The sequence below is a fragment of the Micropterus salmoides genome, unplaced genomic scaffold (genome assembly GCF_014851395.1).
Source record: "Micropterus salmoides isolate LMB-PRFRI ecotype aquatic unplaced genomic scaffold, ASM1485139v1 Ms_hic_scaffold_1033, whole genome shotgun sequence".
NCBI lineage: Eukaryota > Metazoa > Chordata > Actinopteri > Centrarchiformes > Centrarchidae > Micropterus > Micropterus salmoides.
In genome coordinates this window covers 38,095-52,500 of record NW_024040079.1, presented here as the reverse complement: position 1 = coordinate 52,500, position 14,406 = coordinate 38,095, and the positions used below count along the sequence as shown (strand labels likewise).

At 41.1% G+C, this 14,406-nt stretch overlaps 2 protein-coding genes across 4 annotated transcripts in view; both read right to left on the bottom strand.

Annotated features, from left to right (window-relative positions):
• LOC119896778 (fibulin-1-like) overlaps nucleotides 1-2,344 on the bottom strand; it is a gene marked incomplete at its 3' end in the record, with an annotated part of 4,447 nt that extends 2,103 nt beyond the window's left edge. Inside the window, 4 exon segments of the mRNA XM_038710194.1 lie at nucleotides 432-570; nucleotides 770-905; nucleotides 1,697-1,802; nucleotides 2,143-2,344. Of these exon segments, the coding sequence (XP_038566122.1) occupies nucleotides 432-570; nucleotides 770-905; nucleotides 1,697-1,802; nucleotides 2,143-2,257 (496 nt within the window).
• Nucleotides 2,345-2,634: 290 nt separating this feature from the next.
• Nucleotides 2,635-14,212, bottom strand: trim24 (tripartite motif containing 24). Of its 3 annotated transcripts, none has more exons than XM_038710190.1 (19): nucleotides 13,527-14,212; nucleotides 12,837-12,955; nucleotides 12,580-12,730; nucleotides 12,178-12,310; nucleotides 11,834-11,950; nucleotides 11,506-11,620; nucleotides 11,260-11,406; nucleotides 11,007-11,121; nucleotides 10,170-10,321; nucleotides 9,722-9,964; nucleotides 9,143-9,265; nucleotides 8,494-8,641; nucleotides 8,310-8,367; nucleotides 7,861-7,987; nucleotides 6,251-6,543; nucleotides 5,567-5,678; nucleotides 5,276-5,350; nucleotides 4,635-4,790; nucleotides 2,635-4,450 (listed from the first exon to the last, which is right to left on the bottom strand). In XM_038710190.1, exons 1-19 carry the CDS (start codon nucleotides 13,798-13,800, stop codon nucleotides 3,878-3,880), a joined length of 3,231 nt encoding a protein of 1,076 aa, XP_038566118.1. In that variant the 5' UTR covers nucleotides 13,801-14,212; the 3' UTR covers nucleotides 2,635-3,877. The 3 variants fall into 3 exon arrangements, with proteins under 3 accessions (XP_038566118.1, XP_038566120.1, XP_038566119.1); XM_038710192.1 differs by having other exon boundaries at nucleotides 12,178-12,307; nucleotides 12,583-12,730; XM_038710191.1 differs by having other exon boundaries at nucleotides 12,583-12,730; nucleotides 13,527-14,211.
• Between the last annotated feature and the right edge of the window lie 194 nt (nucleotides 14,213-14,406).

Genomic DNA, 14,406 nt, shown 5'->3' with positions numbered 1-14,406 from the left:
GTGACCTAGTCTGTTTGTCTCTCTGGCAGCAATCTGCTCCACAGCTGCCATAATAAGGTCATTTATCAGCCCTTTTGATATGATGCAACGTCTTTTGAAAACTCAATCCCAAACAAATCTTAGTCAGGGACAAGGTTGTGCTAACAGTGCTAATAAAATTATACGTACCACTTTATAACAAGGTACCCTTTATAAAGGACTTACAAGTTCTATTAGGCATTAGTTTTGACTTTAAGACCCTTTATAAAGACCTTATTAGAAAGTGGTACCAAATGATATTGTGCTTGAAGTCATAGAATGTGTGCAAATGGTCAAGGACATTGATTGTTTTGAGTTACAGGCACCCAGTAGCCACTTTTTCATGATAAGACAGAGTGGAGCTAATCTAGACAACAGAACACTGAAAGCACAAGACTGTTTAGTTCCTTTACCTTTATCCTCTGTTGTGTTTTTCCCACAGCAGGTTTTAGCTGTGTATGCACACTGTCTCCCCAGCAACAAACCCCGGAGCTCGCAGCTCAAACCCCGGCTTTCTGCCATTATGCCGAGCGCACAACAGTCACAACACATCTAAACAGGAGGGTGAAAAAGAGAGAAAGGCAGTTGAAAAAGTGAAAAAAAGAGTTAAAATCTTACCTCAAATGTGATATGCTCAGAAAAAATACCCGCTATACATAGATTTATAAGGGGATAAGTGTATTGTCTATGTGGGTAACACTAAGAAGCCGTGTAAAGGTTGAAAAAATTGATATTTAGGAAGGAGGACAACCTTAGAGACTTGGGTTTCCCAGGGTTCTCCTTGGAAGAAGGGCCTCTCACAGGCCCCTTGCCCCCGGGCCATCTTGATGCCATTGTCACAGAGTTTGTCTTCTACTGCTGCTGTGCAGCACTGCTCCTGTGCAGTCCTGTCAAGAAACGGCAGACATTTAGCATAAATCATCATCCAGAAAAGAAATGTGAAGAAGCATGTGAAGAAATGCTGAATATTTACATTAGTTACAATCAATCAGCTGACTGTAAGTGGATTTATATTGTTATAAGGTGCATATTTACTTGCAACAATAAGTAACCTACCTTAGTTTAAAAGTAACTGCAAGCAGCTACATTGAAACTTTTCTCATATTTATTTCATTTTTAAAAAATTCCTCATGTCTCTATGGACAAAAAAATCTGTCTCCAGTATCTTGCTCCCTGCCTTTCCTTGGCATCTGTTGCCTCCGCTGACCTCCATGTGTTGACCAGGTGTTCCTCTATTTCATCAATCACCACCGCCATGTTCTTATAGTCAAATGGGGCCCTTTATTGTTGAAAATGCTCCAGGGGGCCACTTAACGCCTGTACTTACTGTGTAGTTACCATGTGGGAATCCTCCCCTCCCCTGTAGGGGGATGGCTGTCTGAGGGCTTTGGTGATAATTTGGGGCTTGCATCCCCAGGGGTATTTCCTACTTTAAAAATATAAAATTTTCCCAGTAAAAAATTCCACATTTCAATATAGGTTGGACCCCCACTGAACTGCTGTACCCAAAGGGACATTTTTGTATAGGAGTTTCAAAACCACTTGATTAATAAATACAACAAACCTCATGCATTCCCTCTCCGAACCCTTCTGTACTAACCCTTACTCGGTCCTAGGGCCCTATTTTGAGGCCCTCTCCAGGACAGAGCTGGGTTTAAAGAAACCAGGTGTTGCTTACATGCAGGTGTAGGAAGAGAACTGGGGGAGAATTGTACAGTCATGTCCTCCCAAGGCCCGATCCCGCCCCTTCTCACAGCACTCTTGTATAGTAAGAGAGTGGATCTCTGTAGTGTTGGGATGATGGCACAAGGATTAGAAATAGACAGCGGAAGCATGCGGCACAGTAGAAAGATGAAAAAAAAACCGCAAGGCTGCCACTGAGTGCCAGTGACTGACACAGATTTAATAAAAAGGGGTCTGCCTCGTGTGGACTATAAATTGTGCTATATAAATAAAGTTGCCTTGCCTTATGAGAAATACATGTTTAACATCTACAGTAGGATACCTCACATAAGTAATATAATATCCCTCTGAATAAACAAGTGTAGGTATAAAAAGTTGCTCACGGTCTTAAAATTAATTCAAATCCTGCATATCAGTGCCAAACGTGAGTTGCGTCCTTACCTTTTCCATGCAGAACTCCGGATAAAAAAAACAAAAGTAGACCTATTGTCCACTGTTCCATCGGACTCAGTTTGAAGTGTTTCCCCCCCTCTGATCGTATCAACGCTGCGGTCATATTAACTTATTGGGATGATCGGCGGATGAACTGCAGCAGTGGACTGCGTGTGTCTCCTCTGATGAGCGTCCCGTCAACAACGAGAACATCTCAGCCAAAGTCTGCGACGCAGACGTCGCCTAGAGATTTGGGGGCGGTGGGGGGGGGGGAGGGAGCCGCAGCCGCATTCCCTTCCGTTTTCCTAATCATCTCGTGACCTCTCGAATTAATCTTGGGACGCCTAGTGGGAGGTGAGCCCTCAGTTTGAAAACCCCTCCTCCAGGCTGCAAACAAATGTAGTTTATTCATGGTGCAGAATGTTGCACTATCTTAAAAAAAAAAAAAAAAGAATAAACAGAAAAAAAAAAGACATGACAATAGTGGAGGCAAAGCACAAGTCAGCTCTACATGTAACCCTGTTTATTACAAATATTGTAAATGCAGGTACTTTTTATGCTCAACATCACGGTCATTTACAGGTCCTGGGTATCCTCAATAAATAATAAAAAGGATGATTTTGGAGTACATGGTCTTTGTTGAAGTTAAATTGTCAGGTTTTTTACTCACTCTTTTCACCTCAAGTGAGTCGATTGCCATACAGGAGTTTAGTTCATACAAGCCTCTATCAATGGACTAATTGGGCGTCATTGCACACAATTTTCATTACTTTCAGTGAGGGGGGGGAAACTATAACAGTAAGGCTGAGGCCCACTTTTATGTAAAAGTAATCTTCCTACAGACGAGCAAGCACACATTTTGGAAAACACATTGTCGTCAGAGGCTGATGATGAGGTGATAATCGTGTCTCTAAATTATCTAGGAGTGATAACAGTAAAGTCAATAAAGGTCTGGAGAATTGTTCTCCTGATAAAAACCACCAAGGCTGCTGTTAAGAAATCATTGTTGGGATTTGAGGGATAAGAGGCCAAAATCAGTGGCAATTCATTTTTGTTCTGAAGCAACCGAGCAGCACAATTCTTCGAGGGCTTGTTTAAATCAATGCAGTGCTGATAGACGCGGCACCTCCTTGTGTACAGACACTACAGTACATAAAGCGGTCCTATTTGTTGCATACATAGCATTAATACAATACTACTTAAAAGAAAATAAAACTATTCCAATAAAACATGATTTGTTTAGAGGCCAAATGGCTAGTACATGTGAGCTCAACTCTAAAAAACACAAAAAACAAAAGGCATTACTATTTATATTAAGACATCTTTCATGCATTGCTAATCCAAAATCTTATTTTCTTATTTTGATTGCAGCATTTGTTCCATCAGTTGGTGGCATTATTATGTACAAGTGGCAAGCAAGGTAACTGATGATAACTTACACATGAGTCTATCAACAAGGAATAACGTGTGCTTTTCAGTGTCGTCGTCCCAGAAAATAACCTTCTATGTTACAGTAAAATTGTAACCTCTTTCCAGCAAAAACACAAAGAGCTTATTTACTCCCTCCGTTGTGCATCTACCCCATGACTGCAACTAAGTCTATTCGGTATAGCAGTGCCCTTTTTTCCTATTGCGAATACAACATATTACAAAAAAGTCTGATTGCAGCAAATGCAGGTCCCCACTGGGGCCATTTCTGAGGAAGACTGAAATCATCCATCCTTTCTACATCCTTGTAATCGTTTTACCCCTCCTCTTCTTTGGCTGTGCCTGCAGGAGCTGACTCTTCCTGGGTTTCAGGTGGCTCTACTGTCTTGTCTGTAGGGAGCTGAGGGTTCTCCTCTTTCGGGGAGCTGGGAGCTTCACCATCTTTTGTTTCCCCATCAGCGGCTGAAGAGCTTCTCATCTCCTGCACAGGAGTGTTCTCGTCCTGCTCTACCTCCTCTGCAGGAGGCACGCCTCCCTCCGTGGCCGCTACCTTTCCATCCATCTCCTTTTCACTTGAATCAGTCACCTTCTCCTCTGTTTCTGGCTTCTCTTCCTCTATAGGGCCTGTCGTTTCTTCCAGAGGAGGCAAGTCCTCTTCTACGGGGGGGATTCCTTCTCCTGCAGGACTCTGTGGTTTATCGTCTTCAACGGGAGCCATGCCTTCCTCCATCATCTCCTCCTCTTCTTCTTCATCTATCTCGTCCTCCAAAGGAGGGATCATCTGTTCCTCCCTCCCTCCGGGGAAGACCCTATCTGGGTAGACTTGTTTCAACTGTTCCTCAAAGTAGTCCTCCAAGTACAAGCCTGCACTCCCCACTTCTGAGGTCACCTGCATAATCAGAGCACAGAAATGAAAAGAAAATCTACTTAAAAATAACTGATCTTTGTTGAAAACTCAACTGTAGCTCCTGCAAATGATTGTTAATAAGCAGGAAATGTGTTATCTCATTAATAAAGAAATGTTATTGGGTAATTCACATTTTGGCAAGACATTCTATTAAACCGATGTTTACCTTGTAGTACTTTGCGCAGTTGAAAAATATGAGCCTGACGTCCGCGACAAACTCCTCTGGGCTACTGTAACATTCACCCTCCTTCAACTCCAGCTTCCTCTTCACTATTGACAAATCCATTGGAGTCTTGATCAGCTCTTTGTACCTTCTTGTCTCCTACATTTTAAAAAAACAGTCAAAGTTAAGCACTTAATACAAATGATTTGTCAAACCACTTTCAAACTAAATTTTTTATAATAAAACAACTACAACTCAACATGATCTTACATAAAACTACTTCATGGCGTGTCTTTTCAAATTGGCTGAAAGATTTTAGAAAATATATTTGTTTCTGTTGGCAATATATCCCCCTTTCAATGTGAGCCAATTATGATGCAATAACATGAAAAGTACAATGCACATTAGTGTAGTGGTGTTACTGTAACTCAGCAACCTTTTTCAAAATCACAAATTTTACCTTTACAGAAGTAGTAAACTAAAATCTATTAGAAATTATTCACCATGATCTCCTCTGAAATAATATAGTACAGCCTTCTCTTTTTATAGGGCATAAATATTACATCTACCCCTTCTTTTCTAAAAACTAATAGACAACTTTTCACAATTTTTCTTTACTTTATTAACAAAAACTGTCAACTTACTGATGGAGAAGCAGGCTGCTGAAAATCCGTGCTGAAGTCATTGCAGAACAGACGTAGAAGCAACCTCTCACACCTCTGCATATTATGAAAAAGAGATCAGATGTGTATATATGTATGTATTATGAAAAGAAAATAGTCTTCCTCTAGGAGATGAAGCTTGTTTTGACTTTGGAAATAAACTGGAACACTTTTGTCGAAACGCAAGAATGATCATATATAAAGAGAACGACCAGGCTTAAGTACTGAAGAATATGATTCACTGAAAGTTAAACAACAGCTAAGTGAACATACCCTTCTATCAACAGGTGGGAACCCTTCACAGACAGGGTCATCCTTGCTGTCACAGACGTACTCCATCTCAGGAGATACGACGTCTCGGCAGAATGAACAGAACCACTCGCCACTGTAGAGAAATATCAGGACAGGAAAAGCTGTTAGGACAGATGCATGGGTTGGCCATCTAGTGGTGAATATGATGAAATCTGCAAGCACTGTCTGTCCCTGTTGACAAGGCGGCTTAGTTTTGTCATGGATAACAGATTGCCAGAATCCCAATCATCAATATACATTTTTGCAAACTACTCCTCTGATTAATTCTTGTACAGTAATTAGACTTAGAATGATAATTATTACTTTTAAAAGTAACGTTACCCAACACTGTCCATGACAGACTCAGGATCAAAAAGTTCAAACTAAAAGTGAACCCAAGTGGAAGCCGCCACCACCACAATAATCTCTATAATAAATGTTGATCTAAACTTTAAATTATAAAAAATATTAAAGATGTTAATGTCCTAATATTTACTACAGTGGTTATGGCTATAAATACTCTGAATTTGGTAAGTAAAAAGTAGAATAAAATAATAATTTTCAATGACAAATTGGAAATGGTCTTCTGAGAAGCAACAATGACTTCGAATGTATTCACATTAATCGCATGGCAACCACAGTGCTGAGAGTCAATCTGTCTCTCACCTGGGGGACTCATTCAGAGTGGGAATGTGGCAGGCCAGATGAAAAACTTTGGGGCACTTGTCGCAACAGAGCAGCTCCCCCCCGTTCTGACAGACAGCGCACCAGTCCTCATTAGGATCTTCCTCCGGCTCCGCTCTCTTTTCAGACTCCGGCTGCACTGTGGGCTGGGGACGCTGCTCTTTCGACTCTGATCCGGGGGCCGGGACTGGGGCAGACACCTTTTGCTGCTGCCGAGGCTTTGACTGAGCCCCGGTGCTGCTGTCCGGCAGGCTGGACCCTACACTGGACTGCACCTGTAGGCAAAGAAACAGAGCAACCATTTAGGTAAACTGTTGCATCCATTAATGACCAATAATGGAATGAAATGTCCTGACTGATATTGTAATACAATTTTGTTTGTACCTTTGTGGTATAGGCTACTGCAATTTTACACCAGAAGGTGGCAGAATTGAAGAAATTGCAGGTGCTCAGCTGTTGTGTTATTTCCCCACACCAAACAATTTGGCGCTGTGCACTTGAAGAAATTTGACAGTACCATTCTCAACACAAAGTGATGCTTGCCTTATCAGGAAATACATCACAAGAGTAAAAAACCCAGATATTAGGTCAGAACACCTTTAAAACAACAAATTCTGTGATTGGATCCCCCCCATCATAATCAGTGGTGGTGCAATTAAGTAAAAGTCAAAAAGTTTCTACTATACTAAAAAGTATTAAGGTCAACTTTATTTTTTTAATTTCAAAACTGATTTGGAACTCTTTTTGAATGCACTAATTTCACAAGGTCAGGCGAGATGAAGGAGATTCTTCATTCAATAAGAATCACTTTACTCAGGATCTTCTGCAGCTTTTGTCACCTTCTGAAGGTGGTTCCTTGGACCAATCAGCATGCATGTTTGGTTACACGCATCTTTGCCTGATGACAAAAAGCCATTTGTAAATTTCAAATTCTACATGAAGCCTAGAGTTTACATTTCCAAACATGAAATCAGTGTCAAATGTTAGTGTTTTCACTAGGCTAACATAACACTAGTGCTGTCTCAATTTGTCACACTGGCAAGTTTGGCAGTACCTGGATGGTAAACTCATAACAGTCAAAATGTTGAGTGTAGAACGCTGGACCTTTCTCCCCATAAATGGTCGCCATCTTGGCTACACAGCAAAAGGGGAGGGAAGCTGCAGTGGTTGCGGTGAAAGTGTACGAACGGAAGTATCCGAATTAAAAACAGCATAACAGTTTTACAAATTTTGTATACTTGCCCACTTTTTTACATTACATTACCTCTCAAAATTATTACATCATCACTTATGAAGAAAAATTATCCCCCTGAAAGGTATTACATTTTATTGGGTTTTATTAGTTTGGATCAAGTTAAGTGCAAATTTTATTACATTCTCAGGGGTTATTACATTTACAGGAAATTATTAATGTATTCTGTTGGTGGTACCATTTTAAGGTTAAATAAAAACAAAATATAACCAAATATTATTTTTCACAACACATTTAAACACATCTCCTTCTGCATGCAGCAATATATTGTCCCCAACACCTTATCGCCCACATGTCACAGCAAGTTTCAAGATATACTGGTCTGAATTAATTCTCTTACAAAGCGAACTTCATCCTCGTCCTCTGGTTCATCCTTTATGACGATAACGGGCCCAGGGGACGACCTTCTTCGTCGCTTGGCTGAGGGGGCAGGTGGAGGCTCAAAAGTCGGCTTCCAGGAAGAGGTCCTTCAACGAAAGCATTGCCAGAGAGAGGAGAAGGGAAGATTGTGACCATTCTATTAGTTGCTTACCTTAATTGGTTTTAAAAGAGAGCGTTTTTAAAGTTTGTCCTCTGACTCTCTTATGTCACGACTTACATGTTAAACAGCTCAGAGTGTATAGATTAAATATTAGGTATATACAGAGATGGATATTTGGAGGAATCCAGTTGTGGAACAATGTGCGAGTTTCATGGTGTGTTGATTCATAGATATGGTGAAAAATCCACAGTAGTTTAATTGTTGATGAAAAAGTTGATGATCACCAGTGAAATATGATCTTTTCTTACCCCGTGCTTCTGTCTGAAGAAGATGGTTTGGCCATCGGGGAGTTCTGCCTTGCTTGAACTTGAGAGAAGAAGAAAGAAAAAAAAACTTTAATGGTTTGGAAGTCATGATGAACAGCTTAACGTTAGGTCTTCACATCAGATAGGATCTTCAGGGTTGCTGCTACATCAGAGCAGCGATAATGACCTGTTATGTGATTAATCGCACTGGTTTTGTCTGCACTTGCTGAAGCGAGACTAGGAACGAAGCTGGGTTTGGGGATAGAGATGGTGATGGAGGGGACTGATCCACCTGGCTCACTCCTCTTCAGGAAGGAGGGCTCCGTTAGGCCCCGCTTTAGGAAACAAAAACAAAATAGGGTGTAAATTAATTAACAGCTCATAAAAGCTACACAAAACAAGCCCAAACAGCAATTTCAATTCAATTCAGCTTTATTGGCATGAATGTAAAGCTACAAATAAATTACAAAAGAACAATTAATTTCATACATTTCATTAAATAAGTAAACAGTTAAAGTGTGTTGTTGTGTGTTAAAAATATTACAGTAATAAAAATATAGAATATAATAAAGTAAAAATAAATATTAAAAATTTAAATAAAATAAATGAACAGTAAACGCATGAATTCACTTTTTAAGGTCAGATAATATTGTAATTTACTTTGTGTTTTGGTCGTTTCCTTCCAGTATTCAATATATTTTTTTTACTTTTGCTTGTTGATAATTTGTTTTTGTCAGCTTGAGTTGGTGTTGCTGTCCTGAAGCTTTCTCTCTCTCTAGATTAGAACCATGCTCATGTGAGACTGCAAACCCTCTTCATTCTCCTCTCCTACCAACCTGGTGTAGTGACGTCTGTGTAGCTGCTCCAGCCGACAGAGGCTGTGGGTAGCGGGACGTACCCTGCAACACATCCATGGGTTTAGGAGGGAAGCTGGAGCTATGGATCAGATCTCTCAGAGACTAGATGTAGGAAAAAAAAATTTAAGTTGAAAGAATAGTGCAGGCTTTAAAATAAAAATTAAAAAAAAGAGCCAGTTTAGCATCGGCATAAAACAAATACCATTTCTGCTTTTATTTCTTTGTCAAACATTTTGTCAAAGACATTTATCAAGAAGCTGGAAAGGATTCAACATAATCCAGTAGATAAACCAACTTGAATCACTCCACTTTTCGAGGCAGAAGATAATCAAGTTTTATTTCAACTGTTTCAATAATATTCACATCAATGGAGCCTGGTGTTTTTTAAAAAAAAGTGGGCAATGCAAGCGCTAAAAATGTTTTATTACAAGCGTAAGCAGTCTTTCTGGTATTTGACTTTTTGATAAGTGCCGTCTACAAAATCTTTCCATGTGACAAGCAGCCCATGTGTGGCACACATTCACCACACACCGACTCTTTCTACCTGCATGGAGATACCTGAGCAGGTGGGAATCCTGTGTTGTGCAGCATGGATGATGTGGGGCTTCTCGGGTTGGGGTGGGAGCCATATCTGCGTACCGGCTGTCCCAGGCTGGGGGGGCCTTGGGAAGGGGAGGTCCCTCCATGAATGGGTCTGGTTGGGGGTGGAGGGCCGGGGGGTCCTGGGAGCCTGACATTTTGGTACCAGGACCAGTGGTTGGGAGGGGGCTGCCTGTGGGGCTGCTGGGAAAGTTTGTCCACCTTAAAAAGCACAATAAGAGATGTCAGTCAAATGAAAAATAAATGCATATTATTTAGTTTTGTTGACAGTATTGAAACACTGAGTGAGTATAAAGATAGATTTAACAAATTTGAACATACCAATGGCTTTTTTTGCGCTTCTCTGTCTCAAAACAAAAGCAACCTGTCAGGGTACCAAACTTACCGACTGTGATACAAATCCTACCTGCATCTGGAGCTGAGCCAGCGTGCTCTGTCGCTGCTGAGCTGCTGTAAGTGCTGAGGCTGAGAGACCTCCAGTGTTTGCCTCTGGTCTGGGTCCTGCCTGGTGGTTGGTTATAGGCGGTCGACCCGGACCCCTTTCTACTACCAGAGAACCTGGAGACAATAACAATTTAACAATAAAATAAATCATGATGAATTGTTCCCCAGTCCTCCTAAAACCCAAATGTTGCAGCCAAAACCTAGTGCCTACATTACCCACAATGCAACTCCATCAGTCAGAGGTTCTTATGTGTTATGCTATAAGTGGCTGATGTAGCCTAGTGTAGCAAGTGTTTTAAAAACAAATAAAAAACGAGGTCATTTATGGTTAAAGATTAATGATAACTTTGCTGTTGGCCAAATTGACTATTGACTGCCTGGAGGGTAGCCAGTGTTTGGAAGGGAGAGGAGAGGTGTTTTTCCACCGGTGTTTTTGAGGGCATGTCGGAGAAGCCGCATGGCGAGCGTTATGAGGCACATTTAGCTTTCATCCCTGTGTCGTCACAGGGAGGAAAGGGAAGCGGCTAGACTACAAACGAGCTGTTTTCAAGCACTTCAGAGCAGTGTTTTCTGTGGGAGATGGGAACTCCCTTTGGGGTGGACTTTGGCGTTTTTTCACCTATTACATGCACAAAAAAAGGTATATAACGCAATAAAGGAGAGGGGGAAAAGCCAAAAAGCAGAATACCACCTCTTTAAAAAATGACTCAAACTGATTATCCAAATGGTTGGCGATTACTCTTAAGTCAACAACTAATCACTTTTCCGATTAATCTTTGCAGCTCTATGCTAGTCTTACCAAGGTCTACGTTCGTGGCCCAGAAACCAGAACGACACTGAAAGCGAACAGAACTCTGAGGGACGATGGAGGGATTACAGCTCGCTCTCATCAGGTAATGGATCTGAAAAAGGATCTAGAAGACAAAAAGACAGGGACATTTCAGGAGTTACTGTGGCCCTAAAAGTATTGTAGGATTTTATCAAATTATTATTGTAAAACATCAAAAGCAACATAAAGTACATGTAATAATTTACACGGTGAAGTCACTTACCAGTCTCTTGCAGTACAGGAGGGCTGTTCCACTATGGCTAGCTGTAGCCCATTTGGTAAAGTTGATGACATGGTCTAGGTGCCTGCTCAGAGAGTTGACATCCTCTTGCTGCTTTTTCAAACCCAACTCATGGTCCTTGGTCAGAGCCTAGGTGTAAATGTGTGCATTAACTCTCAGGAAAAAAAATAGGCTAACTGTCACAGAAGTGACTTTGAAAAGTCATTAAACTATGCAGATTAAAAATACCTCAAGCTGGTTAACGAGAATCTTTCCCTTCCTGTTGATCTCCATAATCAAGTTACAGATGGACTTCTTTATTTCATTAGTTACAGCCTTGCGGTTTTCTTCAACTTGCTGAAGTCTGTGAGAATCAAAAGCAGAATATGAAAATGACGTATTTTAATGCCTCATAGAATCCACCATCAGTTTCAATATGCAGCTGATTTTTAATGGAATTAAAGTCTGGGAAATTTTTACATTTACTCTTCTGTCAAAATATTGCCAACACATATTTTTCTATCTAAAAAAAACAAAGAAACTCTGAACAAGTTCAAGCTGTAGAGGATAACTTTACCCAGTGCGGATACAGCTGGAAACGTCCTCGATGGCCTTTCTTTTCTCTTGCAACTGCTGTGTCATGTTCTCCAGATACTGCCTGTGGTTCCTGTACGCATCCTCCAAAAACTGGTAGCTGGACACAAAGAATGTGTGCATTAATGACTAAAAGCTCATTTTTATGAAAACCATTCTTGTTTTTTTTAGACCCTGTTCAATTTAATCTATCCTACCTACATTGATAACTGGGTATTCTTGTTCGCAAACAGAGATTGGCGCTTTAAATCAATATTTATGGAGGATACATTGGACAATATGGAATTTCTATTGTGTGTGGGGTGGGGGGGGGGGTGTTCGGCCTACTTGTGATCCTTGTGCTTCAGCAGCTGACAGTCTCGACAGGTGAGTCGGTCACACGTCTCACAAAACAGCTTCAGTGGCTCCTGCTTGTGGATGTCACAAAACACAGGCTTCTGCGTGGAAATACCTACTGCTTCTGGGATACAAACACAGAAAGAGAGAAGAGAAATTTAAAGTCAGTTTATGTCACCTTAAATTTTTGATTAGTTTGTTAATACACCTATACTACTATCATTGTCATGACTCACATCCTGCCTGAACAATTTGTCCGTACTACTCGCGACTCTGGAAGGTAGAAACCCCTCCTTTAAAAGTAAGTTTTACATACTTGTACTTTGAGGTTGTTCATTTTAGGTTAATGTATTACTGAGAAATTGCTGTTTTCCTGCCAAGTACGACACACACTACCTGGGGACATCTCCTCCTTCTGGCGTATGGTGTGATCCCTGGTGAACTTGACCCTTTGGTGCGCCTCAACACATGTCACACACAGAAACTCCACACACTCCACGCAGTAACCTGTTGCCTCTGTGTTGTCATCGCAGCTCATACACAGCTATCGAAGACAAAAAAAAAAGAAAAGAACAACAACAACAAATTAAAAGGAAGACGAGCAAATAATGATAAGGTGTAAGGCTCGGGGTAGCAAAGTGACGCCAAACCTGGGTGGTTTTCTCTACGGTGCTGCTCGGTACCTCAGCGGAGTCCTTGACAAAGAAATTATCCAACACGTCCATCTCCCAGCATTCCTGTCTGCACTCTGGACACCGAATGGCACCCACTGGAGCAAGAGACCAGATCCACTGTTTAAGGTGTCAGCTCACAACTACTTATATGACTATTGTTTCAAAGAAACACAGAGCTGGGTGACACTTGGCCATAACACTATATCATATGGTATGAAGACAGAGATACATGATAGGCAGCTACAGTATGGACTTGCTGCTTTGAGACTAGGATGTTTTGTTTAGCTGGTCTTAAAGGCCGAGTTTCAGTTAAATTACACACATGACTTTGTCTTTTCCTGCTGAGTGACATCAACAATGAATGTCTCCGCCTGTCTGGTCATTATATGCACATTAATAATGCTGTGTGACTATATTTTGACAGCAACACCAAACTACCACATTATATGAATGTCAAAACATCCTGAGGTTTTGCATTGTGCACAGCATCCAGCCCCACACATGTGCTTCACAGGTTCAACAGTTACATGACTAAGCTTAACCTAAAATTTAATTACTTACATATTAGCTACTGGCTAACCCAACCTGCTTCAGCTTTGTTATCACAATCTGCCACAGTTAAAATAAATTACAGCTCTGTCAGAGATATAAAGCCACTATTCTCACGTGATTTGTTGTTGTCAACTTGTCCTTGCGAGTCACGCCTCGGGTCAGAGCTCCTGAAGGGAGCAGGGAGACACCTCTTGCAGAAAGAGTGAAGACACGGCAGGAGTTTGGGCTCTCTGTTATGGAAGCTCAACTTGCAGATCGGACAAGTGTCCATCAGCCCGAAAGTGCCTTGCTGCTTCAACCTCTCTTCCTCGGCCGGCAAACTTTCTGCCTCGTTCTCCACGATGATGACAATGTCGTCGTTGTCAACATTTTCGGCATTTTCATCCATTTTCTCTGCAGCTACCCGAGCCTTCCAGGCAACCAATCAATTTAACGTTAGCGGTGCGATTGGAAACAAAGGATAGCCTATAATTTCCCTGACTTAACAAGCCAGATAGGCAATATAAATAATATTATGCATTACAACATGAAATGCATACTCATTTCACCCCTACAAGACGGTTTTAAAGCGTGCTATCACAGCTTTGAAGTGTTCTTATTCTTTCCGTTTTGGAAGCTAAATTAGCTACGTAGCCTATTTTAATTGCACATATGCTAGAGACAATACAACTCCCCGGTTTGTGGAGGTTCTTACTTAAACAGGCGAAAGATAACAGCGCACACTCATTAATGAATTAACATTACACTACATACACAGCATTTGGAAGCTCATATGTCCACTGGAAAGGCGACCATCTGAGACTTCTTTGCTCAAAACACATACCATTTATTACCCAGAGTGCACCTCGGTAATTTAAAGCTACAGTGCCACGTTGGGCCACACTACATTCTGTGGAGGGCAACTTTAAATTTGATATTTTCAACCATTGGTCACTAACCTATGATAAATAACGAGCCCCGGAGTCAAAATGGTAATTATTATCCTTGTTTACGT

Bases quoted from the DNA above. Each gene is read 5' to 3' on its own strand.
- trim24 (XM_038710190.1), bottom strand. From the start codon at position 13,800: ATGGATGAAAATGCCGAAAATGTTGACAACGACGACATTGTCATCATC. The intron at 12,311-12,579 runs GTGTGTGTCGTA...TTTGTATCCCAG, and splicing joins GGAGGAGATGTCCCCAGGTA to AAGCAGTAGGTATTTCCACG. The intron at 6,544-7,860 runs GTAAGAGAATTA...CTTTGCCTACAG, and splicing joins ACGAGGATGAAGTTCGCTTT to GTGCAGTCCAGTGTAGGGTC.